Source organism: Gadus chalcogrammus, chromosome 18, assembly GCF_026213295.1.
Source record: "Gadus chalcogrammus isolate NIFS_2021 chromosome 18, NIFS_Gcha_1.0, whole genome shotgun sequence".
In the NCBI taxonomy this organism is placed as follows: Eukaryota; Metazoa; Chordata; class Actinopteri; order Gadiformes; family Gadidae; genus Gadus; species Gadus chalcogrammus.
Genome location: NC_079429.1, coordinates 9,709,486 through 9,735,275, shown reverse-complemented (window position 1 = coordinate 9,735,275; position 25,790 = coordinate 9,709,486). Strand labels below are relative to the sequence as shown.

Here is a 25,790-nt window from a genome sequence, read left to right as displayed (position 1 = left end):
CTGAACGGGGGGCTCACCCTGCAGAGGTAGGCTCTGGCATAGACAGCCACCAGGGGGTCTCCTATCCCCCTGATCATGGCGGTCAGCCGGGGCAGGGTCTCCTGTATGCCGCTGGGAGGAGACAGACAGAGAGTAGGAGGCTGTGACATCATCCATTCTTAAAGGTTGACATGGAGAGTGATGAACCCACGATAATGATTGACTTACGTTTTATTCAAGAAGCGGTTGCACTTCAAGATGGCGGCCTCAACGTATCTGTCATGGCGAAGGTCAACGGGTCAAACATATACAAATCAAATGCATGTCTGTCTGTTGGTGTCTGTCTGTCTGCCTGTCTGTCTGTCTGTGTCTGGTACACAGGGTGGGTTACGGGACGAGGTAGTTACAGGACACAGGGTGGGTTACGGGACTAGGTAGAAACAGTGTGTGAAGGATACAATCTGGGGATGAGCTCTCTGATAGAGGCGATCTTGAAGAACCAGTTAAGGCAGGTCTCCTTCGCGGTGTCGTTGACATCAGCCGCAGTGAACGAGTCTGAATAAAAATCACAATATTCAACAACTAAAAACGTGCAAAGAAATGTACAAGTCCCTATGGATATATATTTTTAGCTTCCATGTAAATACTAGCATCTAGCATTTGTGTTAGCACCAGTGTTGGTGGGTTTGCCGAACCAACAATCCACTGCTCATACCTGACAAATAAACTCTATGAATCATTCAAAATGAACACAGAAAATGACAAGAGACAGATCCAGCATTAAAAAATGGCATCCTGTATTCTGCTCATGAGACTTAACCATCGTTCAAAATTGAAGCTGACTGCACAAAAAACAACACACACACATACACAGACACACTTTACCTGGTAAGGTTTGTGAGTCCGCAGAGCACATGCTGGAGATTCTGTCGTACACTAGACGACCTGGAAGCAGAAGGGTCACAGCCAGTCACCACAATGTACAAGGTGGGTATATCAGGTGTTCATTTAAACAGTGGCTTCATGTGTGTGGAAGGAAATCAAGACTTCTTTGTTTACGAACCAAAGGTGTCGAGGATGTCTGTGATCAGAACAAACTTGCTGGGGTAGAACTGGATCACGGACGTGTCGGACAGGAGTTTGGAGCACTGCAAGCAAGGTAAAAGTATCCCATAGTACAAATTAATTGTAGACAGGTTGATTATACATACACACAACAGGAGTTTTGGAATCCATAAAATTTGAAAAATTATGAGTTGAGAGGGTGGCATTGTCTAGGGAAGGGGCTTTAATAGTTGAAATTGTGCTGGTCCAGGATATTCTAAATAAAACTAAATCAATTAATGCAATTTTTGTAGGGCATTATTTCAAGGCACCCAAAGCACTTTACCTCCGTGAGTGACACCCAAGCGGTCGTGCTGGTGTGGACCTTAATGTGTTGGTGAGAGTGGTGGTTCTACCTGGATGACGATCTTGAGGGCTTTGACCTTCTGGTCTGTGGCCCAGGCCTCCTTCAGGGACTGGTTGAGCTCTTCAATTCTGTTGGCGTACTCCTGCTGGGACAGGTTCAGCAGCTCCCTCTGGGAACCCTGGGGACACACACACACACATATTAGGACACGCACACATCAGGACACACACACACACACACACACACACACCCCACAGCACCCTTTAAGACAGCGACATGATTCTGAGCTGGCAGGGGGTGAACCCTCTAGGGTGGAGCCAGAGGTGGATCCTGTACCTCCTCCTGGTCGTCTAGCTCCTCCAGCCGGGTTCGGACCTTTTCTGAGACGGCTGAGGAGCCAGGGCTTGGCACCTTAGCTGGAGAGAAGACGACAACACGCCATTTAACAGGTGAGGCAGCCGACACATTGGAATCCCAACCAACTGGTGACAGCACTACCACAATCAGAGCATTCACTCCTCAAGTGCTTCATCATGATATTCAGATCTTTCTGCTGATTAAGTTTCATTGTATTGGAGCTGATATACAATATATTGTATTTACATGTCTATGCTTGATTTTAAGTGTATTATATATTTAAATATTTCTTTTTCATAAAAAAAATACCTTTATCCGTTCCCATGAAAAGATTCTAAAAAGAAGAAAAAAAGAGTATTAAATTCATAAAACAAATAAAATTAGTTTCTTCAAACTCACTGCAAGATTTCAGCACTTGAATGGTAAATACTCACGATGGAGAGCTTCTCTGTTGTAGTGAACCTGGCCAGGATTTCTCCTCGTTTAGCTGACCAGGGTTCAAAGTCAGTTCCCACCACCTCCTCCTCTCTTTTCTTCCTCCCCAAGTCCTGGAGACAATCACACGTTGGCTGAGGTTTTGCAAAACATTTTCCCTCTTGTGTGTATTTGCATTTTAATTGTTAATGTATATCTCTGTGAGTCAGTCAGTCAGTCAGTCAGTCAGTCAGTCAGTGAGAGAGAGAGAGAGAGAGAGAGATTGTGGCATGCACGTATGTGTCTGTGTGTGCATGCGGGCGTGTGTTGGCATGTGTGTATCTCCCTACCCCTGCTGAGCTGCTGTGTGGGAGGCTTGGGACCTCAACAGCAGAGGCAGCAGCGAACATGGACAGAGGGTCGGTCCCGTCCAACAGGGAGCTCAGAGGGTCCAGGGCCACTGAGGAAGAGGAGGAGGAAGACGAGGACGTGCTGCCTTTACGAGCCCCCCGGCGTGATTTGGCATCCGTCACCTTGATGGAGGAAAAGCGTTGTCATGGTAATGTATGAAGCAACGCTGGTAATGTGCAATGCAATGAACAGCTGGTGTGTATTATTCCTGGTAAATGTTAATATAGATTTTAGTGTTAACCCTACTATGGTGCTACCTAGTGACCATCTCTGTTATGTCATGCATGATACTTTACAGTATGCTATGTTATGTTAATTGATGTACTGTTATCGAGGCTATGTTAATGTATTCAGTCAGATCTTTATATTCTACACATTTTGAGCGGAACAATTAGGTTTGTTTTGTGCATAAGTTATAACTTATAACATTCATTTACATATAATTCACACAAGAAAAAGTAAAACCTTTTTTATTTACAATCAAAGGGTTTTCTACATCGATGAGGAAAGGTCAAAAATAAATGTTTCAATGATTAGCTAAGAGAGAGGAAGGAAGACATAAACAATGATAGCTTATGGATACGACTTGAACTTGCTGCCGATCAAGGTCTCGTTTAAGTAATGCTTTACGTACAGTGATTGCCTTTAGAGGATGGTAGTCTCCAAACTCCACCGGCACGCATTCCAGACGAGAGGACTGGAGCTCCGCCTGGTAGCGGCGCTCCCGAGAATGCCTTTAAACATCGATGGCAGTCAGAGATGATAAACAATGTGTTGACTATCTTAATATTGCGTTTTCGTTAGTTTACGTTAATCTGCCAATAGCGTCAAAAGCCTAATGCATGCACTTCAATGGGTTTGCAGTGCATGAGCATGATGGATTTAAAATGACAGCTCACTTTTTGGATCATCATACCACCATTATTTTACACACACACACACACACACACACACACACACACACACACACACACACACACACACACACACACACACACACACACACACACACACACACACACACACACACACACGTATTTTAGCTTTCAATTTATCTACAACAATGCATCGTCTGTGTCTTAAAAGTTCACACTCGATCAAACTTAACGAACGATTCGCGAACACTGTTACTTGAAATGATATTGCCTATGCCAGGCTACTGTGTGTAATGTTGACAAACATAAAATAAAAATACATTTTAAGTGAAACGAGCATACCAAAATTACAACTGTAAATACAAATATTACATAATACATTCGGCCAATCAAATATTGGCGATGATAGAAACACTTTCCTTCAGAAAAAAGCATCTTACCACTGCACCGCAGCCATGTTTCTGCAGTCATATGACATCTGATTACTTCCTGGTTATACACAACCACTCCCTGTATCGTTTTTTATAAACTGACACATGTCGCATTAGAGTGCAATACTTTTCTCAACATCTAAATTGTTTGATGAGAGATAGTAAATGGCAGTATGATGCGTCTTGCGACCCAAACGGATATGTTCATTCGAGTTTTCGTACGATAAAAAAAACACAATTTCCCATGATTCAACGACGAGCGTGTCACGCGGAACAGGGAAGAACCACTATGAATATTGATACCATCATCTCCAATGGAGGCTGCAGAAGCCAGTTGATCATGTGCTAGTGAACCGGTTCAATCGTTTCACTTGAAAGGGTAAGTGAGGGGTTTGAATCGAGCAGATTGTTTCTTTCGCATGTATTTAATATACCATGTTGATGTTGTCTGTTCAATGGTAATGGCTAAACTGTAGATTATCACAAACGCAGACCTCCCTGTTTCAAGTCAGCTGGCATAGCACTGAGAAGCTGATTTAGATAGGACTAGGAACTATAACGAGAAACACATCATACTAAAAAGTGAAAAGATTTGTATTCAAGATGAGGCTTGTTCTCCAAGACCCTTGCACACGCCCCAATAGGTTATTACAATAAAGTCAAGCACTATTGTGCGACGATCATCATATTGAGCCCCTGCCACCTACAGTTACATCATGTAACTATCATGTTTAACGTGTTTCATTCCCCGTTAACAAAGGTGACATGGATGCCTTGTGTAGGAGGACAGATTAAAGCCTATTACATTGACACAGTGATCTCAATCCGATTTAACCTTTACGCCTGGCAATTTTGTTTCCATAGTTTGCAATGCCGTTTAGTACCACATCACTACAGTGTTATATGACACTTGTTTGGGTATAAAGACCTGTATTAATGCAGGTCCGGAGGCAACTCGTTTTTGCAAACGTTAATAATGTGGTCAAGACAGAAATAATGGTATCCGAAGCTATAAGATACATGCCATTAAGGTGCATCGAGGGTTTATCTATGCAACTTTGTCAAAGATGCCTTCCATGTTCCATAACAATAAAATAAGCTGTAATATGTTTTTTATATCAATTCATCATAGAAATGTGCATCAGAAGTATCAACAACCCAACCCATTTACTTGAAATTGGGTTTTCACAACAAAACAGACCCATCGGAACCTCCACCCCTTCTGTTGTTTTATTTAAGGGTCACACATCTTAGTGAACCACCAATGCTGCTGTTGATCAGGATACCAGCCATGCCTTTTACCCTGTGTAACCAATACGCTCACTTTCACGAACTACCGGCCCGCGGATCATATAACCAACCCCATTCCCTCGTCAGGAAACTCACCCCTCCTGCATGTGCCCTTATATATAAGGTTACCCACTTCTGCCTCAACCACCGTCAGGTTCTTAGAAAATTTCTTTATTCTAAACCAGGTATCAGGTCATCACCATCCGATAGCCTTTGGCATGTTAACGACGGACATCTGTCCAATAGAGTGCGGGTTGGATTGCACTGTTTTGTTTTTGTTAGTGTTGTCGGATTGCTGGTCAGAGAGGGTCAGAGTCAATCCCTTCGATTCGGTTCTGGATCAATTCGGTGCTTCCACTGGTTTTTGGAACCCTCCTTTATGTTTGTCTTTTGGAGTTTTTAACCAACTTTAACAACGACACGTGAGGCAACCAAACTTCCCCCCCCCCGAGCCCCACAAGAACAACCAGAACAACAATGTCGACGTCCCCGGCCATCAGGCTACACTACGAGGAGCTGCTGTTCTACGTGGCCTGCCTGTGTAACTGCTGGTCCCTGGTGCTGTGCGTGTGTGTGTGCGTAGAGGTCGGTGGCTGCAGGGCAGGTGGAGGTGGGAGCGGTCGAGGAGGAGGAGGAGGAGGAGGTGGCGGCGGCATGCGTCTGAGTGGCGGCCGCTGGACGTGGAAGCTTTCCCGCGCCATGCGGCTGGTGCTACGGCGGTGCCGTGCGTGGCGCCGCGGCCACAAGCAGGGCTGGGGCGGCGGCGGCGCGGGGGAGCTGTGCAGCTACGCCAAGCTGCTGCTCCGCTCCCTGTACTACAACAGCCTCACCAACTCGGACACGCTGCTGGACTGTGCCTTCGAGCCCGTGTACTGGATCGTTGACAATGTCACCCGCTGGTTTGGAGTGGTGAGTTCCATGATGTTGTTTGTTTATTCATTTCAAGTCGTGTGTGAAGGGACTATGCTTTGTTTGACTTTGCTGCTATGAGACTGAATTTGTTGTTGATTTGATTTTCCGCTTTCTTTCTTCTTCTCTCTACCCCCACCACCCCTGCATGAACTGTCCACACCTCACTTCAACACAACTCCCCTCACTGCTCCTCTCCTCTCCTCTCATCTGCTCTCCTCTCCTCTCATCTCCTCTGCTCTCCTCTCATCTGCTCTTCTTTCATCTCCTCTGCTCTCCTCTGCTCTTCTGTCATCTCATCTCATCTCCGCTCCTCTCCTGTCATCCCCTCCTCCTGTCCTCTTCTCTCCTCCCCTCTCCTCCTCTCAGGCGTTTGTCAGTCTGGTGGTCCTGTTGATCTCCTCGGTGGTGATCATCGTCTACACGTGCGTGCTGCCCGTCATCCTCAGCACCTACCCGGCCCCCTGGATAGTCTGGCACCTCTTCTGCGGCCACTGGCTGCTGGTAATGGTGGTGTTTCACTACTACAAGGCCACCACGACCCATCCGGGACGGCCACCAAAGGTGATCCAAGGAAGTTAAAATGTTCTTATCGTTCATAAAGGTGGCTTGACTCCATACAATATGGCTGTGAAATAAGACTGGAAACCTAACAATTGATCATGATGAACAATGAGTCATGTAGTTCGGAAGTGTATGTATCTTGTTTATTAAAAATTAAACCATCACATGTGTAGCTATGAATGTTGTTGAAACTCACACTGGATGTGTTGGTTACTGATTGACTGCTTGACAGGACAGCGTGATTAATGAGATGTCTTGGATGCTTGTAACTCCTTCCCCCCCCCCACATCACACCGAGACATCCTCACCCTTTATCTTCTTCTCTTGGCATCAGGACAAAAGCGACGTTCCGGCGGTGTCCATCTGTAAGAAGTGTATCGTTCCAAAGCCAGCCAGGACCCATCACTGCAGCATCTGCAACACGTAAGACCACCTCAAACAGCCATGAACACAGTTTGGCTCTGGGATGCACTACTTCTGTCTGGCATCAGGCCTTCTTGGTTGAGTGACAGAGAGTAAACTCAACTGTCATTTTTCAGCAAATTTGTATATTAAGTGGGATAATCATGTTAATAACATTTACATTTAGCAGACCTTTTTTATTTTTATTGGGCGATCACAGAAATTGGGAGCGTTAGGAAAAAGTGTGACTTGGTCATAAACAACTGACAATACTGTAGAACCTATAGGTATCAGAACAAAAGTATGGTGCTTTTTATGTTTGTTTCTTTATTAACTAAAGCATTTATTGATTTTTATCACAGGTGTATTCTGAAAATGGACCACCACTGTCGTATCCTTGTGACTATCGGCCCTCATATTAAGTTGGTTACACGTTTTCACCGATCCTCCATGACTTATGGTTTCCTCAAGATTCGGCAACAACTATTAGTTCTCCGAATTGGTTTCCTTCTCCTGGTGGATTAGGTGTTTTTCCTTAACCCCTCCGTGTCCACAGCGTGGCTGAACAACTGTGTTGGGCATCTCAACCACCGCTACTTCTACTCCTTCTGCCTCTACATGATGCTGGCCTGCATCTACTGCAGCGTCAGCTCCAGGCACATGTTCACGGAGGCCTACAACGCTATAGAGGTGAGTCCCTCACTCCCTCCCCGTCTCTCAGGGTGGTAGCCTGATCCATCTTGCCATCATGTATCTGGGCGTACATGTCCACACATGCCGATCTCAGTAGACGGTAGACTTTGGAATGGCTTGTCGAGGCTTATCAACAGTACATTGTTATAAGACTAGTTTTAGTGACTTGATCACAAAATGTGAGTAAAAAATAAGTTATGCATTTTGTACTTTAGTTTAGCATTTTACCATTGTCTTCACAGTCTAAATGATTTGCATAAATTATTAAAGTAAAAACAAATTAATTTAATATTCAAATGACCTTGACAAGGACAGCTGGTATCTTTGTTTATCATGAAATACTATCAAACAATAGGGTTAACGGATAATGGTAATCAAGGAATAGGTTAACTAAACCTGAAGTTACTTCTTCAGTTAGGCCAGGGTAACTACACTTTCCTCCTTTCTTCAGATGGATTTTATTTCAGGGCTAGGTTTAAGGGGCCAGTTTTAAATTCCTTTTTCATGGACACACCGTCAGACACACACACACACACACACACACACACACACAAACAACAGCAACAATACAAAATGGAAAACCGGGAATACGATGCGCTGACGGAAGGTGCTGAATATCTCTGCATTCCAGACGACACAAAACATGTTGATTCAGAGTGTGGTGGCGGGAGGCGGGCAGTTTGTTAAGGCTCATTAGCGGTGTGCCTCCTCTATATTAGGTTGTACCTTCAAGGGGTGGAGAGGGGTACAGCGCGAGGGGGAGAGTCGGGGAGATGTGTAGAGCGATTAAAAAGGGAGATCAACGGCACAAGCTCGGATGGCCAAAGGCAGCAAGTGAAACGGGAGACTGCGGCTAGTATCTGTTGGCTGGTCTCGTGTTCACCGTAGTTCAGGAGAGTGGGTTCATCTAAACATTGATTGACGGCCAGATGGTAAACACATAAACTGGAGTACACATTTAATGGGCTGTTTGGAGGTTCCACTGGTGCTACCATCGTGTTTTCTGCCCATATTAGTAGTTGTGTTCCATCATTTGGATGTGGGACCTAAACCATTGTTAGGCTGACCTGTTTATTGAGTTGAGTTCAATGGTTGTGGTTGGGACTTTCCACACAGTCTTGTAACGCACTGGGAATAAACAATCTATCATACTAAATGTGGATGTAAGTACATAGATGATTAACCCTTGTTGTATGAAATTTGCTTACCGCTTTAACTTTTTTGATTTGTAGGAATTATTCAAGCCCTCCCCTCCGTCCTTCACCTTCAGAGAAACCACCGCTCACAAGGCTATCGTGTTCCTCTGGGTGCTCACCAGGTCAGGAACCGTCTCCACTCTTCACACTTTGTCTTTGACATCTTACCCTGTCCAGAATTACACCGTTTAACCAGCGGATATAAACTATAGCATTGTGAGGTAAATGAGTAATTTGCTACATTTAATTTGACCGGATAGTTTAGCGGATAGGCTGCTGACTCTTAGCCAAAGGCACTCGGTTCGAGCCCCCAATATTGAATATCATCCATCCGGTGATCTCTGGTCCCTCCCACGACCGAAACACAATTTATACTTGATATAGTAGTTACGTTTTTCTCGGGTGCTTGTCCGATGAAGCAGGCAAACCAGCCAGGGACCTTGTGATTGGCATCTGCTATTATTTATATCATTACATAGACTACATGATTATTCAATTCGGAGGAAAATCCTCCACTATGAAAACCATCGTTGGTCGCGGCGCTAGTCTCTTTGGATCAGAGAGTGGTAAACAGCAGTCTCAGTTGTAGTGGTGAAGTGGGGTCGGGGTGTAATGTCTCCTCCTCCCAGCTCGGTGGCGGTGGCGCTGGGGGCACTGACCCTCTGGCACAGCATCCTCATCAGCAGAGGGGAGACCAGCGTGGAGCGCCACATCAACCGCAAGGAGATCCGGCGGCTCAGGGAGCTGGGCAAGGTGACGTCCTGGTCCCTGGCCATGTGTGTTTAAGTGAACTGCTGGTTTTAGCACGCGTTTGGAGTCCCGTAGGCGGGATTATACAGTGGCCGCTGTGTTTCTCTGATGCCTACCCGTTGCTCAGGGAGAGTCACTAAGTGTACTCTAAACTTCTCGTCCACTTGGGTGATCGCCTATTTGGCTTTCTCTACCTCTAATCTACCAGCAATCTCTATAGCTGTAACTCTATCTCGCTAGGGCTCTTACTATCTCTATCTTTCTGTGTCTACGCCCCGCTATCATTATCATATAGATGGATAGATATCTAATATCTATATCTCCATCATGATGCTGACATCCAGAAAACATCCATTTTGTGGTATCTTGGCTGATTTATTGTCTCTTTTTTTGAATGCAGGTCTTCAGAAACCCATACCACCACGGCCCATTAACCAACTGGAAGATCATGTTTAGCGTGGAGAAGCCCAGGTGAGCTTCTCTAATGTCAACTTCCTTTTTGGAAAGTGATTTATTTATTTAAATTTTTTGTAGTAGCAGTGTCCTGAAAGACCATTGCTATAAAACCTTGTCTAAAGTTAGTACAGTAGAGTAGTACGTATATATAATGTGAAATGGTAGTGCATCGCCATAGCACTGCTGGGGGAAGCGCTTTGATTGTTAAAGTGTCGACCATATGACATGTAATATCAATGGCCTAACACAGGTCTTCTCACCTCTCTAGTGACTGGGTGACACGGGTGCTCCTGCCTTCCAGCCACCCCCCCATTGGGGACGGGATCACATGGGACTGCGTGTACACCAGGAAGGACCCCATGGCTATCTGACCCTTCATGGATCAATAGTTTCTGCGTCAAGATCTAGCCGTGTCCAGGCTCCAGCTGAACCTCCATCATCTTACTGACTTATGGGGGACAGGAGAACTTCCAGATACATTCCTTTGTTTTCTTTTCTCTGACTTATGTTGTTCAGTTGGCTTCTGTCCAACACCAGCAACCGACTCTCAAGTTGCAGATGAAGGATTCTGATGATCCCCTTTGCTTCTGAAGCTGCATCAGTACATCATGTTAGGGCTTCTTCATCCTCCTTATCGCCTTTACATCGGTCTAAATGAGATCCAAACGTTGATGGAGTCAAGGTTTAGTTTTGAGGAGGTCGTTTCTCAGAGCAAACCTAGTAGGAATGTTGGGGGTGTGCGCCCGGGTGGTTCCTGCTGGAATTTTGACGTTTATGGTTTTGTCAAATTTGTGTCGGTTTTTGCTTAGTTTGATGCCCCACATTTCCTTCTTTTATATCCTGTTCCCTAAACCTTATTTGCTTTAAAAAGGATCAGGTTTAAATTGTAATTTATTCTTTACATTCACACCTGGAATGAGCACCTTTCAGTGCTTTCCAGTTGGCTTGTCCACCAGCTTTATTCTTTGTTCCATTAACATAAAATTGTACTTTTTTATTTGGGCTCAGCCCTGCTAAGCAAGCAGTTGTATTGTTACGTTGGTCGTCTGCCATTAGGGTTCATGACCACCACTGGTTTGGATCTACATGGTGCCAAAAAGACTTACCGCAAAACTGTGGAGACTGCTCAGAGAAAGGTCAACTGGAAGACCTTTCTGAAGATCAAACGGTGACCCATGCTATGATACTTGCAGAGTGATTCTATTTGTTAAAAACAAATGCTAGAGCTTTACAATGCAAGTCAAGGACCATTGTTGTAAAACATGCATTTTAACGTAGTTTAGAGTTCCTGTTAGATGTGAATATGAGTCTTTGCCTTGTGAAAATGGCCAGCCTTGAAGGGGACTTTGATAAATGGAGTAACTGCATATCAGCATGGCGAGTATTCCCCTTGGTTGCCATAGTGAAAGTGGTTTTATCAACCATTGAGAGCTGTGCTCTCCATTAATTGATTTTTTTTTTTTTTATAAAGGAAAACTTCACTTTTGAGTGCAATTGATTAAAGTGTATTTAAGCTTTGTAGAATTAAAATGAAAAACATTTTATACCAATTACAAAAAAAAAAGTTTAATAACATGTTAATCAAACATTTTAAATATCATCCATGGAGTTATTCAGTGTGAGGTACACAGTTAGCTGACCTTATTGAAATGCAATCGCATTGAGCCGCCTCACCCTCATCTCTTCAAACACTGGTGAATCCTACTTCCTGTTTGCATCTGTTCAATGTTAATACTTGGTTTACATATACGCACTGCAGCTGGCTTGAAAAAAAAAATACATTAAAGATGTTTTTGTAATCAAATCGATTGACTGAAGTGCTCACGGTTTGGCATTTGTGATTTTTAAGACGTGTGTACTGAGACCAGAGGGTCTGGCGGGATAGAATATGCGTGTTATATTAAAGAGCCTTGTTTTGTGCCATTGCCTCAAGTGCTCCTTTGAGACGTTCAAGTTATTCATGCTTGGCTGTTATTCGACCTACACATACATGCCCAGTGTGTGCGGTTTCTCTTCAAACCAGAACCTTTAAACTCTGCCATGTGTGGATCTACACCGCATGTTCAAATGTACTATTTCATATTTAATTTACTACTACTACTTTACATTCTATTTTGTATCCATTCATTGATCAGTCTTATGTTTTTACCCATGAGCAAAGGGGCATATTTCTGGAGCAGCATGTCATTCAGTTTATCTTGCTGCTCTGCTCCCCTTACATAATGGCACATAACGATTGTAAACCAAGTAATAACGGCTACTTGGGATGGACTCAATCTATGTCTGCCAAATACATTTAATAATCTTCATTTAAATCTCCCTCCGATTTTGAGCATCATGACAACGTGAACATTGCCACAATCTTCTCAATTGTGCGTTGATAAACAAAGGCAAATAATAATAGTAAAGAAGGAGTTAAAAACCTACGGAGATAGATTTATAGATTTGAAAACGTTTTGAGTGAAAATCACTTTTGGGTGTGTTCTCCCAGTTGAAGGCCTTGGTGAATGGAATTCAGTCTTGTTTCTGGGACTCTTATCGTGAAGTTCTCTCGCCACTTCCTCTCACCATGAAGATCACCTCCCACCTGGGCTTCCCAAGAGGAACCTAATGAGCACATAGATAAAAGCTGTATTTAATACTTCCAATGCACCTGATTGAAAATCACCCTTAAGTGTATTCCTTAGTTGTGACGTTGGCCTCACCAATCTGCTCGAGCCTGCACAGCCATGCTCCTCACCAGCCTCTTTCTGTCGTCCAGAGGCTTGGCCAGTGCCCGCAGAACTCTGGCCCGCAGCGGGATCACCTGGAACACAACCACACTTAAAAACAGAGCTAAAAGGTATCACCTGGAACACACAACTACACTGAACACAGAGCTAAAAGCATTACCTTGAGCCCACCCACATGGTTAAACAGGGCTCACTGACCTAGGGTCACCACCTGGACTAGACCCACATGGTTAAACAGGGCTCACTGACCTAGGGTCACCACCTGGACTAGACCCACATGGTTAAACAGGGCTCACTGACCTAGGGTCACCACCTGGACTACACCCACATGGTTAAACAGGGCTCACACAGACCTAGGTTCACCACCTGGACTACACTCACACTCACGGCTAACAGGGTCAGTATAAATGATTGATTTACCTCGTGCTCAGGGAAGCGCGACATGGCATGGAGACACCGCAATGACTCTATCCTTACAGTCTGGGAGAAAGAAAAAACACACAAAACAGATACAGGAAAAAAGCATAGAGGAAGAGATAAAAGATGAAGGGATCAAGAGAGAGGAAGCAGATAAATAACTCATTACAATGACATACAATCACTTTTGCAAGAGTGGGGGACACTCGGAATTGATAATTCAAAGCTCCTCTTGAACCCCGTCTAGTGCGCCCTCGTCCTTGACGCACCACCCACTACTGACCATGGTGGGGCTGCAGGTGAGGGCCAGCAGCCGGCTGACCAGGGCCTCCAGCTGCTGGATGAGGGCGGGGGGAGGCTCAGTGAGGACGGGCCCCAGGCAGGACAGGGTGGACAGCTGGACCCCCTGGTCCGGACACGACAACGCCTCCAGCAGCAGGGAGAGGAGCTGGAAGGATACCGTGGTTACGTTTAATATCAGGGGAAACAGCGCCCTCTGCAGGAACCAATGGGGAACCACACATATCCTACCAAGGTTGAATGAATCAACCACGTCAGGGATAACGCGGAAAGAGAGCAGCGCGAGATAGAGATAGTGAGGACCAGTCAAGCCTTACGATGAGGCTGAGAGAGTTCCCTAGCCTGGTCAAGGTCCTTTTGTAGATTGATCAGAATCATTAGACTAAGAAACATCCATTCCTTCTTTTTCAGTCCTCTGGTTATGATTAAGAACGAGTAAAAGCCATTGGTACTGACGTCGCTAGCCGACTCCCCTTCTTGAAGTCCCTCCATGGTCCCATGCGTTCTACTCACCGCTGGTAACTCGGTGAGCTGAACCTCTTTGGGCAGGCTGCTGACCAGGTGGGACAGGGCTTTCAAGTAGGATGACTTTGTGTCTATTGAAGGAAAAACAGATGGTTACATTTCATAGATTCAAGTTAGGGCTGAACGATTAATCAAAATCAAACCGACATCGCGATGTAATAGAACGCGATTTGCAAATATCAAAGGCTGTGATTAAAAGGTATCATCAATTTTTAATTCACCTCAAAATATAGGCCTGGCCTAAAGGGAAGAGCAGTTTATATGTTGATTGCTTCCATTGTTGTGTTGGCAATACAAAAAAAAATAATAATCGCTTAATAAATCGCAAACGCATTATAGGTCGAAATTATCACAATTCGATTATTTCCCCAAATCGTTCAGCCCTAATTCAAATGTACAAAGCTAGAGCAGTTTGTACTACCACGTGTACCTGGCGCGGCGGAGTTGAACCCCTGCAGCAGCTTGGCCGAGTTCTCGGTGAAGAAGCGCTGGCGGTACATGATGCGCACGTCGGCGTGGCAACCGCGGTTCAGGACGTCGGGCGAGTCGCTCATGAGCAGGGAGAAGCCGTCGCCCACCATGGGCCCCAGCTCCGGGTCCCCCAGCAGGGCGAAGAGCTGCGCACACACACACACACGCTTTAAGACTGCCCACATGTGTGTGTCTCTTGGGGGATATTATTGTTTGGGGGGGCAATGCACACCAATCAGTTTGTTGTGTTGGGATTTTAAGTTTAGATTTGGGAATGTAAAGATGGACAGAGCAAGCACATTGTTTGCTCTGTCACCAGAATGAGATCAGAATTGAATTATTATTTAATTATTAAGATTAGACAGGATTCTAATAATCATAGACGAAATCTGGGATAAATAATACTACTACTACAACACCGTGTGTACATATCTGTTGTGTCTTACCTTGTCCGTCAGTGCCGTAGAGAGAGGGTGGTATCTGAGCAGCAGGCCCTTGGCCAGCTGAAGACAAAGAAAGGGCAATTTACTGGATAATCACAGACCTATTTGATGGTCTGATCGGATCAAAGCCGATGGACCATCTCTGGTCTGATCGGATCAAAGACGATGGACCATTGAGCCTCTGGAATCGTCCGTCCGTCCTTCCTACTATTGAAGCAACACGTGGTTGTTGGTTGAAGAGGGGAGCTGGAGGACGTCTTACCCAGAGCAGCAGGGTGAAGGCCTGGGTGCGGTGAGGAGAAGCCGGGGAGTCCAACTCACTGGACACTCTCTTGGTGCTGCGCTGGATCAAGGCATTGAGAGAATCCCCTGAAAAACACAATCAACCGGAAAACTATAGACAACCCAAGTCAAAATACAAAAAAGATTTGGATACAGTATTCCCCTGGAACTATCCTGCAAAGATATCATCTAAACACAGCTTAAAAGCATACATAATGAGAGCTGGCTAAACCAGTTGAGAGTTTAACTGTTGAGAGAAGGTCGAATCCGACATTGTGTACGGTTGTGTTCCTCCGGCCTCGTGTGCCGGTGTGAGCCCACTGAACTGACCCGCGGGCCTCTTGTTGACCAGGCCAGCGTAGCACTTGGCGGCGGCGGTGTAGGACGGGACGTGGCCACAGGTGATGCTCAGCTCCTCCAGCTGCTCCATCAGTCGCTCCACCTGGGGCACCTCCACCTGGATGATGGGTTAGCCATACGCTCGTTAGCTGCAGCCCGCATGGTGTAGGGTTCTGGTGTAAACCGTTGCTCTCTTTTGGATTGAACAAACGTTTTCAATGGTGACCTGCTCAAGATGGAAGCATTAGACAACAGCAACGTAACGGGTGTGCAGAGGACCACGAACACACGTACGTTACGTTTATAGTTTTGAACCGGCAATATCTTCATGTTCTTGGTAGATGGACAACATGAGTTAAACAATCTTCTCGAGATATGTTTACATGGATACTTGCAACGGAACTGTGTGGATCACCATTTAGAAAGCAGTCATCGTTTGCGTCGTGAAGTGTTAAGGTGGACTTACGCTGCGAGGCAGGGAACACACGCAGGCCATGAGCAGACACACCGTCTGGGAGCGACTCCAGGACCCCCCCTGCTGTTGGAGCAGCAGTGAAACAGAGGAGTGAAGGTCTCCAGTAGGTTAAGATGCTAATGACAACTGAAGTGAGCGGAAAGCCGCATCAGAGACAACAATGGATTATTGATATACTTGAAGAGAATCTGAGGAACGATTTTATTTCCTTTGCATTGCTAACTCAATAAAGAATCGAGTTTCCCTGTTTGAGAGTATTGAACTAGGAATAAATGTATTTCCGTCTCAAAAGTTCTACATTAAACAATACAAAGAAATAAATTAATCAAATCAAATGGTGCTAGGCTGTGTATGAAGGACAAAGACCTCCCAACTACCGACTTTTGATAGTGTCACTTTCTAAAAAAAGGGAGACACATTTTGTTTAGTACACTCATTGAAGACAGGATCAGCGACCTACGTGGACCCAGACATTGTGCATCGTTCTGACCTTAAGCAGCTGGATGTGTGGAGGGAGGGAGTTGTCCGACAGGAAGGAGACATCATCTTCCAGGAATAGAGATACCGCCCTGGAAGCCATTTTCCCGGCCAGCCTGATGATAAACAGGAAACCACATCAGCCTTACCAAACTCTACCACAGTGTGACTTCACGAGACAACTGACAATGAGGCTGGGGGAGGGCAACGGATATGAGATGATATCCGTTCTTACTGTGAGGTTATTGACGACATATGTCGATCATATAATTTATTGACATCTACGATAATAATGTGACTATGCGTAAGTGTATAGGTTTTTATATACCGTAGTGTATAAAATAAGACCAAACAATTTTGAACTTTTTACTTTTAGGTTATTGTGGGTTTACATCAAATTAATACTTTCAGTGCTTTTCTAAGTACATTTTTCACTGCATTTTGTTCCAAATAATTTTTCTCGTATTTTTCCGAAAACGAATGGGTAGAATGTGGGTTGATAAGGTTTACTCTATAGACTCAAATTGGTCTGACCAAAAGCGGCTTACTATTGCCATTTCTTTTACATGTCTTATTGGGTTGATTTGAGGTTCCAGGAGTGTATAGAGTAGTACTGACTCAGGTTGTAGTTTAGCACAGGCGCTGCTGATGACTCCCACCATGGCAGACAGGACCGCCTCCTCCACCAGGGGACTACGATTCCCAGGAGACCCCTCACCTGTCAAAACGTACACCCAATTTCAATCAAATGTGTGTAAAAACAACACCATCTTAAATCTATTTTTAAAATTGTATTAAGGATCTTATCATTGTGAATGGCTTGTGAAAGGAGGGTTGCTGGTTTAAATCCTTAAAACAGCAATGCGTTTTAACAGTTGAGAGATGCAGATGAAAGGTTTGTAATACAGTCAATTCCGAATAGCCTCATATTCTGTAATTTCATGGCAAAAAATCCCTTTTGCTTGCCTTGAAGCGCTGCCTGTAGAGCCAGAGTCAGCAGTCGCGGGATGATGATGTCATGAAAGAAGCGCCCAGTCTCCTCAGAGTCTAGCGCCTGGTCGGCTATCCTCTGGAGGCTGAAGCACACGGCCACCACCTCGTCCACAGAGAAGCCCCCGCTGCCTGCAGTGACATTAGACAGACCCTTCATTTATTCATCCAGGATGGGAAATGTGGGCGTCACAACAGAGATCAATGTTTTATTTTAATCTAAATAATTGTATTCTATAGACAGAATATCATTATGAAGAGTTGGGGTAGACATTATCAACAGTATATTAGACATACTATCATTGAAACTATGCATAGATAAATGCTACAAATAATTTTACATCATATAGGCCACAAAGTACTTGTTATACACCAGCTGGTCGAGAGAGAGAGAGAGAGAGAGAGAGAGAGAGAGAGAGAGAGAGAGAGCGAGAGACTTAACAGCTTGCCTGTGTGTGCTGACTTGAGGACCTCAAGGAGGACCGGCGCACTTTCCCGGACAACGCTTGGTTGGGTGGAGACGGCCGCCAGGGCGGACACACACCGCTGACGCACTGCATGCTGGGAGCTCTCATTTGATGGCGTGCAACCGTCGCCTTGGACCATGGGCTCTGAGGCACAACAGAGTGGAAGATATTTAATGTGAAAATGTATACTAGTTAAAGAGATACTTCACCGGTGGGAATATGAAGGTTTTATGAATTAAATAATTCAATGTATTATAAATGTGAAAAAAAAATTGAAATCGGTTCATCCTAGCCTGAAAAAAGGCAGAAAGAGTGTTTTCATGGTCTCTCTGGCTCAAAGTAAGAAAACCTCCAACTACCACAGTGCATTGCGCTCGCTGCCCCGCCCACCTGTCGGTCTCCCGTCCCCCTCATGCCTCCTCAGTACGCGAGCTCCCGCCCCCTCTCATTCCTTATTGGTGGAAAAATTTGCCACCAAAAGTGTGTTTAGTCCTCGCCTCGGCCCTTCCAGCGGGATAAGAGGTTTCTCCCGAAATGACGTATTTCGGGAGAAAATTAGATGAGAAAAAATGGGCCAAGGGGAGACTGGTTTAGACTGATAGTTATTTATATATTTATTTATATTACAATAGCGATTTTATAATGATAGAACGCCGGTTCTAAATGGGTGAAGTATCCCTTTAACAATACGTGATCTTGGATCCAGCTGTTAATCAATGTAATCTGGGTACCTGCATCTCATTTCACTGTAAGTCACTATGGATGAAGCACTTCTACTTTAGTCTGATACAGTGATGACTATGTCTCGTGTTCCACCAGGGATGGCGCTGTTCCTGCCATTTGCCTTGCACAACTTGGCGGTTACCATTTGGATGGACCTCTGCTATAGGCCAGAACCAAGAGCTTACCAGAGAAGATCTCCTGTTTGAGTGTTGGGACCATTTTGGTGATAAATACTGTTGGGTGCAGTCGGGACAGAGATTCGGCACATACGATGACGGAGACACTGGATGGACAGACAGATAGAAGCTCGCTCAGGCATGGAAAAGATGTGGTTTAAAGCGTCATTTGATATCAAATCTCGGTTCATCTGTAAAAGGAAGAACTGAAAGCCAAAAAAAGGATACACACCCTAAAGCTGAATGCTATGACTGTAACCGCAGTTATCTTACATTATCTTATTAAAGTGTCCTGCCTGTCTATTAATTTAACTGTATAAATCCACATGTTGTAGCAATGAGAAATGATATTTTGTATATGTTCTGCCTGAATGTGTGAGTGGACTGCCCCTCATCTAACCTGACTTTGCTGTCGTCCTCCTCCAGGATGAGCCTGTTCAGATGATCCACCGCCCGCTCCACGTCACTCTCCAACAGCAGACCTTGGAGCGGTAGAGAGACACATCACATGAAGGGGAGAACGAAGAAGGTCAGAAGGTCTTCATGGGAGAAAACTTGTTTCAAAGCTGATGTAGTGATGTCACTTCCCAGAGGCCCAATTATGGCAAGGTACATTTAAACGCAAATAATGATGTGCTTGCGTCTCCCTGGTTTGATGTCTAGCAACAGATCTAAAGATTTAATAAACGCCAACCATTCGAAGTTTAACATTATATCCACAAGATCATTGTTGAGTTTGTGGGGTTGATGGCTGATTTAGGCAGCCTTGCCCGAGTCAAACTGATTGGAGCAGTAACCATTGTTACAATCATTGTATTCGCCCAATTTTTTTGTTCATACCCTGTTTTCGAAGATATTAGCATTTGTTGATTCTGTAGATGCACGCATACAGTGTTTAGTGTGTAACTACCGTTCTGCTGTCCCAGAGCAGAGAGGACCCGCATGGACGTGACCTGGAGGTCAGAGTTGTTCTCCGCCAGCGCAGAAAACACCACAGCACACAGAGCGTCCCGTTGGGCCAACAGCACATTCTGACCTGTGGGAGAGGGTGGTGGGAGGGGAGGGGTGAGGGGAGCCACATGACTCCAACTTGAGGCATGGCGGGGTAGGCAGTGCCTCTTGAGTTCTGGTTATGAAGGGTTGTGAAGGCTAACCCTTTTTCAAAGAGTGTTTTGCCGTTGATCTCGTCCGAGTAGGTCGGAAATATTTGCCTTAGAAAAATGCATTGCACTAATGAGAAATACGTCTACAAAAGCCTGTCTAGGAAGGTTTGTGACACCTAGTCTGTTCCTGTGAGATGTGTATGACCTCGAGCCGGTTTCAGACGAGCGTAGTTGTGGACTCACCGTCGTCTTCTGACTGGCTGGTGTTTTTCACCGTGTGGATGAATCCCTGCAACACCTCTAAAATAGTACGCCTGTGGGCACACTAAATGGATATTGAAGTGAGAAAAATTCCTCTATCGATCTATCCATCCACAATCACACACATTTTCCTGACATACCTGAGTCCTGCTGTTGTACTGCTCCACGAGACCAGGTATGACGACGGCTGCCACTATATGACTTGCCCTGTAGGAGGCGCTACAGGCAGCCTGAAGGAGCTTGGCACTGGGCCACACCAGCTTCAGGTCTGGCTCACAGAGGTGATGCTGGCAGTCTGAGGACACAGAAAACAGCGTACACAAATCCTCCATTTGGTTGGGATTAACAGTGGAGGGCAGGCTGTAGCGAATTGGATTACAGAGGGACAAAACATTTGTACTACTATGAGCACAACTCATAGTTGCCCAATTAAAAAGGAACCAATTAAGAGTTAACCAATCATGATTCGCATTTTGGTGCAAAACCGCAATAGCAAAAGGGCTTCACAAGGAAAACAACCACATATAAAAAGGGTTGAAAATTAACAGAGATGCAGAAAGGGAGAGAGGTAGAAAGATGACACATGACTTGACAGTTGAACATGCTCTTAATGGAGAGCATACCTTTGAGGACCACGTCCAGGAAGGCGTTGAGGGAATCTTCAGAGTCGGAGCTGAGGATGGCGCGAGAAAGACAGGAGGTCAGAGCCGTGAGGGCGGCCAAGCCAGCACCTTCCACGCGCTCACTCGCCGTTTGGAAGACCTGAGCATCCAGGAAAAGGAGCATCAGCTCAGTTAGCTCTCCTTGATTAAGATCAGCTTAGTTACCTAGCCTTGAATTGGATATGTTTAGTTATCTTCACATTATTTTAGTTAGATAGCCTTAGTTCTGAATAGTTCAGATGCCTCTTTCAGGACTAAGTGAGATAGAAAATAAAAATAAAACAGTTACATGTGTACGACTATATAATAAGAGATACTTCAGACGGTACCATACAAATATATAAGTCAAACAAAGCATCAAAAAGTCTTGAATCACCTGTGCTTGCGTGTTGTATTTGTCGTTGGTTTGCACAAACCTCTATGCCATCATCAACTACTCTAAAACGTACCTCTCTGCGTATGGAGGTCCAAAGCCCAGAGAGGAATTCTGCAAGGTCCTTGTGTTCGTATGTAGACAAGCACGCGGTCTGGAAGGGAAAAAGAAACCACACTGTCTGACCACGCCATTGTTCCACATTCATTTCCGTCACAATTTAATGACTTTTTTCGTGCCCACGACGTTAAACTACCACTTAAAAATGAAGCTGCAGCCTTGGGATGCTGGTCTACTAATCAACAGGCGTTTCACATTCCATCTTTAGTTCTCAAACCTAGAATGCATTGTGGGAGACAACCTATAGATAGACATTTGCTATTTAATGTAGGATTCAAATTCCTTCTACCCAGCAAACGTTTGGGAATAATAAAGTAATGTGAGTGCATATGAGATAGCGATGTGAAATGGAAATTAAGAGGACTTCACTTACCAGGGTCTGAAGCGAATCAATCTTAGCACTCTGAATATCTGAGTCCAGCTTCTCGATGATGAGGGGCAGGAGGAACTACCAGAGGTCAGAAACAGACAAGGAGTTGAACTACTTGTAGGTCCAGAGATGCAACAAAATGAACATTCAATGTTTGAAGTGATACTGATGGGGAATGTAGGTCTTATCAAAAGGTATTCCCATTTCCAAAAGAAACATTTCTAAATCAGATCAGCCGTTTGTTAGAGAATTTAATTAGTAAAGCTATTTAGGATCATAACACGGGATGACTCCAATATCAACATTGCACAAGTCTTGCTGAATAACATTTTCATGTCTGCCGGACCAAATCTATTGCAAACTAGCTATAGAAATATGTATTTCAATATGGTAGATTAAAAAAATATTTGTATTCTTATGTCGCCTTCTCTTACTTTGAACTGTTTTGGGGGATTAATAAGGTGTTATCCCATGTTATCGTACAAAGGCACCGACATAACATGAATCTATTGAATAGCGACGGAAATTAAAGAAACAAATCCCAAAGTAGCATAACAAGTATGGTACTAGAAGTAGAAGGAGTGTTTTGAAGTACCTCAGCAAAGCGGGGAGTTCCAGCGAGCACAGCCCTCAGAGAAAGGATCAGTGTTTCCTGAGTGATGCCATGGGGGTCATTAGGCGGCTAGGGGTCAGGGGTCAGCGGTCAGGGGTCACAGACATGGAAAAGAGAATACTTGTTAGTTTCGTAAAAGAAACAATACGGGTTCCTTGAGATGGAGGGCGGGGGAAGTCGTAAAGATATATCCTGATGAAATAAGGCAAGGGGCCTAGTTGCCAAGATAAGCTCCCCTACTTCAAACTAAATCATTTTCATCACATAATTGTGGAGCATCATCATCTACAGAAAGAAAGAACATCTTAAGCTATATGCCATCATTTCAAGATATCCATTTTGTATCTGCATTATCTAACATCTGCATTATTATTCAGCATTAAAAACAAAATAATATCATTATTATATGTTCTACACCGACTAAAAGCCGAACTTGGTAACATTTACATTTAGCAAGACACTTTTATCCGAAGCGACTTACATCCATTCATACACACATTCCCACACCGCCGGCGGAGTCAACCATGCACGGCGACAGCACGCATAACCAAACTGATACCAAACAACCAGGCTCCATTAACTACTCGAACCGTATGCCAGTTGCCTGTTGAGATAAACACGGTCATGAGCCACTACGGCTTTTGTCTGGTTTTTGCAAACCGCCCTCACAGCGACCCCGTCACGGCGGCAGAGACAAAGCAAACGCACGAGCAAACAGACGACATTTCCTGTGCAGATTTATCCCATTAGCCCTCTGAACTAGGACGGGGAGTATGATGCCGGTCTGTTGGCTCTGTGACGTGGGCCAGCCGTCTGCTCCCAGACTCATATTGACACTCCCCTGTGTTATTGTTTCCCCCCCGCCGGTCGGGGTCGGGCAAGGCCACAGGAAGTCTGGGATGACATTAGTGTCTGCTAGGTTTATTGGGTTTCATCTTGTTCTTCGGTGTGTGTGTGGCAGCTGAACAAACAGGGACTCACAGGGCTGAAGTCGACAGGGAAATAGCAGGACGTCACCTCAAAGAGCTCCTCTGCGAATTTACCTACCGACGGCAAACATAAAGACAGAGGGGATTAGCGTCTGAATTACTATGAAATGACGTCCAACTGTGGAAGGCAAGGGGGTGTGTGTGCGTGTGTGTGTGCGCGTGCGTGTGCTCACCCAAATCGTAGCCTCTATGGATGATGTTGTTGGCGATCTGAAAGGCCAATACAAGATTCCTGGGGTCTCTCTCGCCATCCATTGATTGGACGAAACCGAACACAAAGTCTGCCCCCAAACCTTTGAGTTCTGGTGAATGGAACGAACAGGTGAACAGTTCAAACTGTTTAACAGACATCTCAATGTGACAAGGAGGAGAGAGTTGATACAGTCGGTCTCATCTCACCTGCTTCTCTGGACTCCATGAGGTTTAGGAGCATGTTGTACACAGTGGCTCGCTCTGCCAGCATCAGGGACTAACACACACACACACACACACACACACACACACACACACACACACACACACACACACACACACACACACACACACACACACACACACACACACACACACACTAGTACAACTACCTAGTTGAACATTTATTTCGGTATTTATGTAAGTATTTATTATGAAACAACCTTTTCCTTTAACTTCCATGGCCTATCTCTATATATATAATTATTAATCTTTTTAAAAGATCAAGGAATAAATATATAGAGAATCAATACAAACATCAACCTTTTTTTGACACACAAGGAGCAATGAATAACTTTAACGGATGTGTAAATTAACAATGCAACAAAAGGACAATGCAGACTTACTTGGACATGAGTATCCTGGAACAGAGAGCGTAGCATGGACACTGCAGAACCAGCGGGCAACAGTGAGCTTTTGGTCTGGGAAAGCACACATAACATGGTTACCACAACTGACAGTGTAGAGGTCCCTCCAATAGCAACATGCGTTCTCTTGATTTCAAGAGAAAAGCGACAATCCACTCACCAAAGCCTTCAGCCCTTGTAAGACAAAGGGTATAATAACATAGTGGTCCTTCAGTCTGTTTTCATAGAAAGCAATGAGCACTTCCACTGAAAACGGAAAATGAATACATAGTAAAATTGTTAGAAATAGAAAATAATTGTAAATTACTGGAACTGAACGATTCCCAATGCCTTTAGGTAGCTATTGTTCACTATTTGGCTTGATAGATAGATAGATAATTAATATATTGTTACACATATTAATAAAGCTTTCTAATTGGTTGGTCAGATGGCCCAGTGAGTGAGTCCAAGCTCACCAAGACCGAGGTACAACAATTTACTTTTTTACTTTCCTTCTTTGTGTATAAAAACACAATGTGCATTGAACCTCTATGGCCGTCTACCTTCACTCTCTGAAAGGTCTCCATAGCACTGCTGAATGACCAGGGACAGCAGCTGAACCCCTCTGGCTCTTGTGTGAGGAGTGTTGCTTGTTAAACTCGGGCTGTACATGGAGAAGAAAATCACTCTTTATTTACATAGCGAGTCTCGTGCAATACTGCAATACAAAGTAAAAATTCAAAAAGTATAACCTAGAGTATGGGTATTAGCCAGCCTAAATGCTTAGGACTCAGCTGTCCATTGTTCAGGGCAGTTGGTCCAAAGTTTTTGTGTATTTCGGTTTTAAAGGCTGGACAGGGTTGAGGATGGATGTAATAAAGCCATATCTTACCCAAGTGCTTCCACTAACTGCAGTATTGTAAACTTCTTAGCTTGAACGCCTGTGAAGAAAATAGAAATCAAAAACTAAGCGACGTGACATTCGACAAGACAACATATAAGTTAAAGTCATTACTAGTGGGGTCATGGTTCAAGGTTCATTGACAGGACAGGGCAATAGGGACAACAGGTTAACCTGTCAGAAACTAACACCCCATATAACTAAAAGCAGGCTTTCAAATATTACAATTTGATTTGACAGTGATGCGTAATACAAGTCGATCTTGTAAAGTCATTCATCAAAGTATCGCTAAATTATTCAATTGTCATTTCTGGTAGATTTTATACCATGCGGTGTATCTCCTAAAAACACCCTCTGGATGTTGCAATGGTATGCTAACATAGCTAGCACATGCTGGGTAGAGCAGCGGATGCATCAATGAAGCTGTCATGCCAACACTGTCAATTACGTTCCTGCATGAGGTTGTTTGAGAAATAGAACCGAGCTTTTACCAGTAGCTGTGTCATTGGCCTTGCTGTCTTGCAGTCCAGTAACAAATTCTTCAACCAGAGACACCAGCAAGGCACTGTCCGCAGCCATCGTTCCTTGGTTCCTGATGGGTATTACGCATGCGCAAAAAGTTTTA

General features: G+C 44.5%; 3 protein-coding genes across 4 annotated transcripts in view; 1 reads left to right on the top strand and 2 right to left on the bottom strand.

The window, feature by feature from the left end:
- The window catches only part of vps35l (VPS35 endosomal protein sorting factor like), an 11,972-nt gene extending 7,923 nt beyond the window's left edge, over positions 1-4,049 (bottom strand). Inside the window, exons 1-12 of the mRNA XM_056576966.1 lie at positions 3,888-4,049; positions 3,207-3,306; positions 2,512-2,694; positions 2,182-2,295; positions 2,057-2,081; positions 1,727-1,806; positions 1,440-1,568; positions 1,043-1,127; positions 865-924; positions 438-534; positions 208-255; positions 18-111 (exon numbers count right to left, since the gene is read on the bottom strand). Of these exons, the coding sequence (XP_056432941.1) occupies positions 18-111; positions 208-255; positions 438-534; positions 865-924; positions 1,043-1,127; positions 1,440-1,568; positions 1,727-1,806; positions 2,057-2,081; positions 2,182-2,295; positions 2,512-2,694; positions 3,207-3,306; positions 3,888-3,925 (1,053 nt within the window). The 5' untranslated portion in view covers positions 3,926-4,049. The remainder of the gene's footprint in view (positions 1-17; positions 112-207; positions 256-437; positions 535-864; positions 925-1,042; positions 1,128-1,439; positions 1,569-1,726; positions 1,807-2,056; positions 2,082-2,181; positions 2,296-2,511; positions 2,695-3,206; positions 3,307-3,887) is intronic.
- Positions 3,961-12,095, top strand: zdhhc16b (zinc finger DHHC-type palmitoyltransferase 16b). The gene is made up of 10 exons (XM_056576971.1): positions 3,961-4,257; positions 5,752-6,077; positions 6,447-6,641; positions 6,976-7,064; positions 7,406-7,434; positions 7,600-7,733; positions 8,969-9,054; positions 9,562-9,685; positions 10,083-10,153; positions 10,407-12,095. Exons 2-10 carry the CDS (start codon positions 5,823-5,825, stop codon positions 10,507-10,509), a joined length of 1,086 nt encoding a protein of 361 aa, XP_056432946.1. The 5' UTR covers positions 3,961-4,257; positions 5,752-5,822; the 3' UTR covers positions 10,510-12,095.
- On the bottom strand, positions 11,001-25,775 carry mms19 (MMS19 homolog, cytosolic iron-sulfur assembly component). Of its 2 annotated transcripts, none has more exons than XM_056576964.1 (31): positions 25,657-25,775; positions 25,157-25,205; positions 24,828-24,928; positions 24,446-24,531; positions 24,265-24,339; positions 23,846-23,915; positions 23,620-23,748; positions 23,439-23,500; positions 22,440-22,526; positions 21,848-21,922; positions 21,431-21,508; positions 20,943-21,081; positions 20,460-20,614; positions 20,302-20,383; positions 19,866-19,991; positions 19,356-19,437; positions 18,965-19,062; positions 18,039-18,200; positions 17,566-17,721; positions 17,218-17,317; positions 16,613-16,715; positions 16,114-16,185; positions 15,639-15,765; positions 15,289-15,395; positions 15,030-15,086; positions 14,543-14,729; positions 14,101-14,183; positions 13,571-13,735; positions 13,291-13,350; positions 12,844-12,944; positions 11,001-12,745 (listed from the first exon to the last, which is right to left on the bottom strand). In XM_056576964.1, the coding sequence occupies exons 1-31, from the start codon at positions 25,742-25,744 to the stop codon at positions 12,715-12,717; spliced, it is 3,093 nt and encodes a 1,030-aa protein (XP_056432939.1). In that variant the 5' UTR covers positions 25,745-25,775; the 3' UTR covers positions 11,001-12,714. The 2 variants fall into 2 exon arrangements, with proteins under 2 accessions (XP_056432939.1, XP_056432940.1); XM_056576965.1 differs by having other exon boundaries at positions 16,114-16,182.
- Positions 25,776-25,790: the final 15 nt, after the last annotated feature.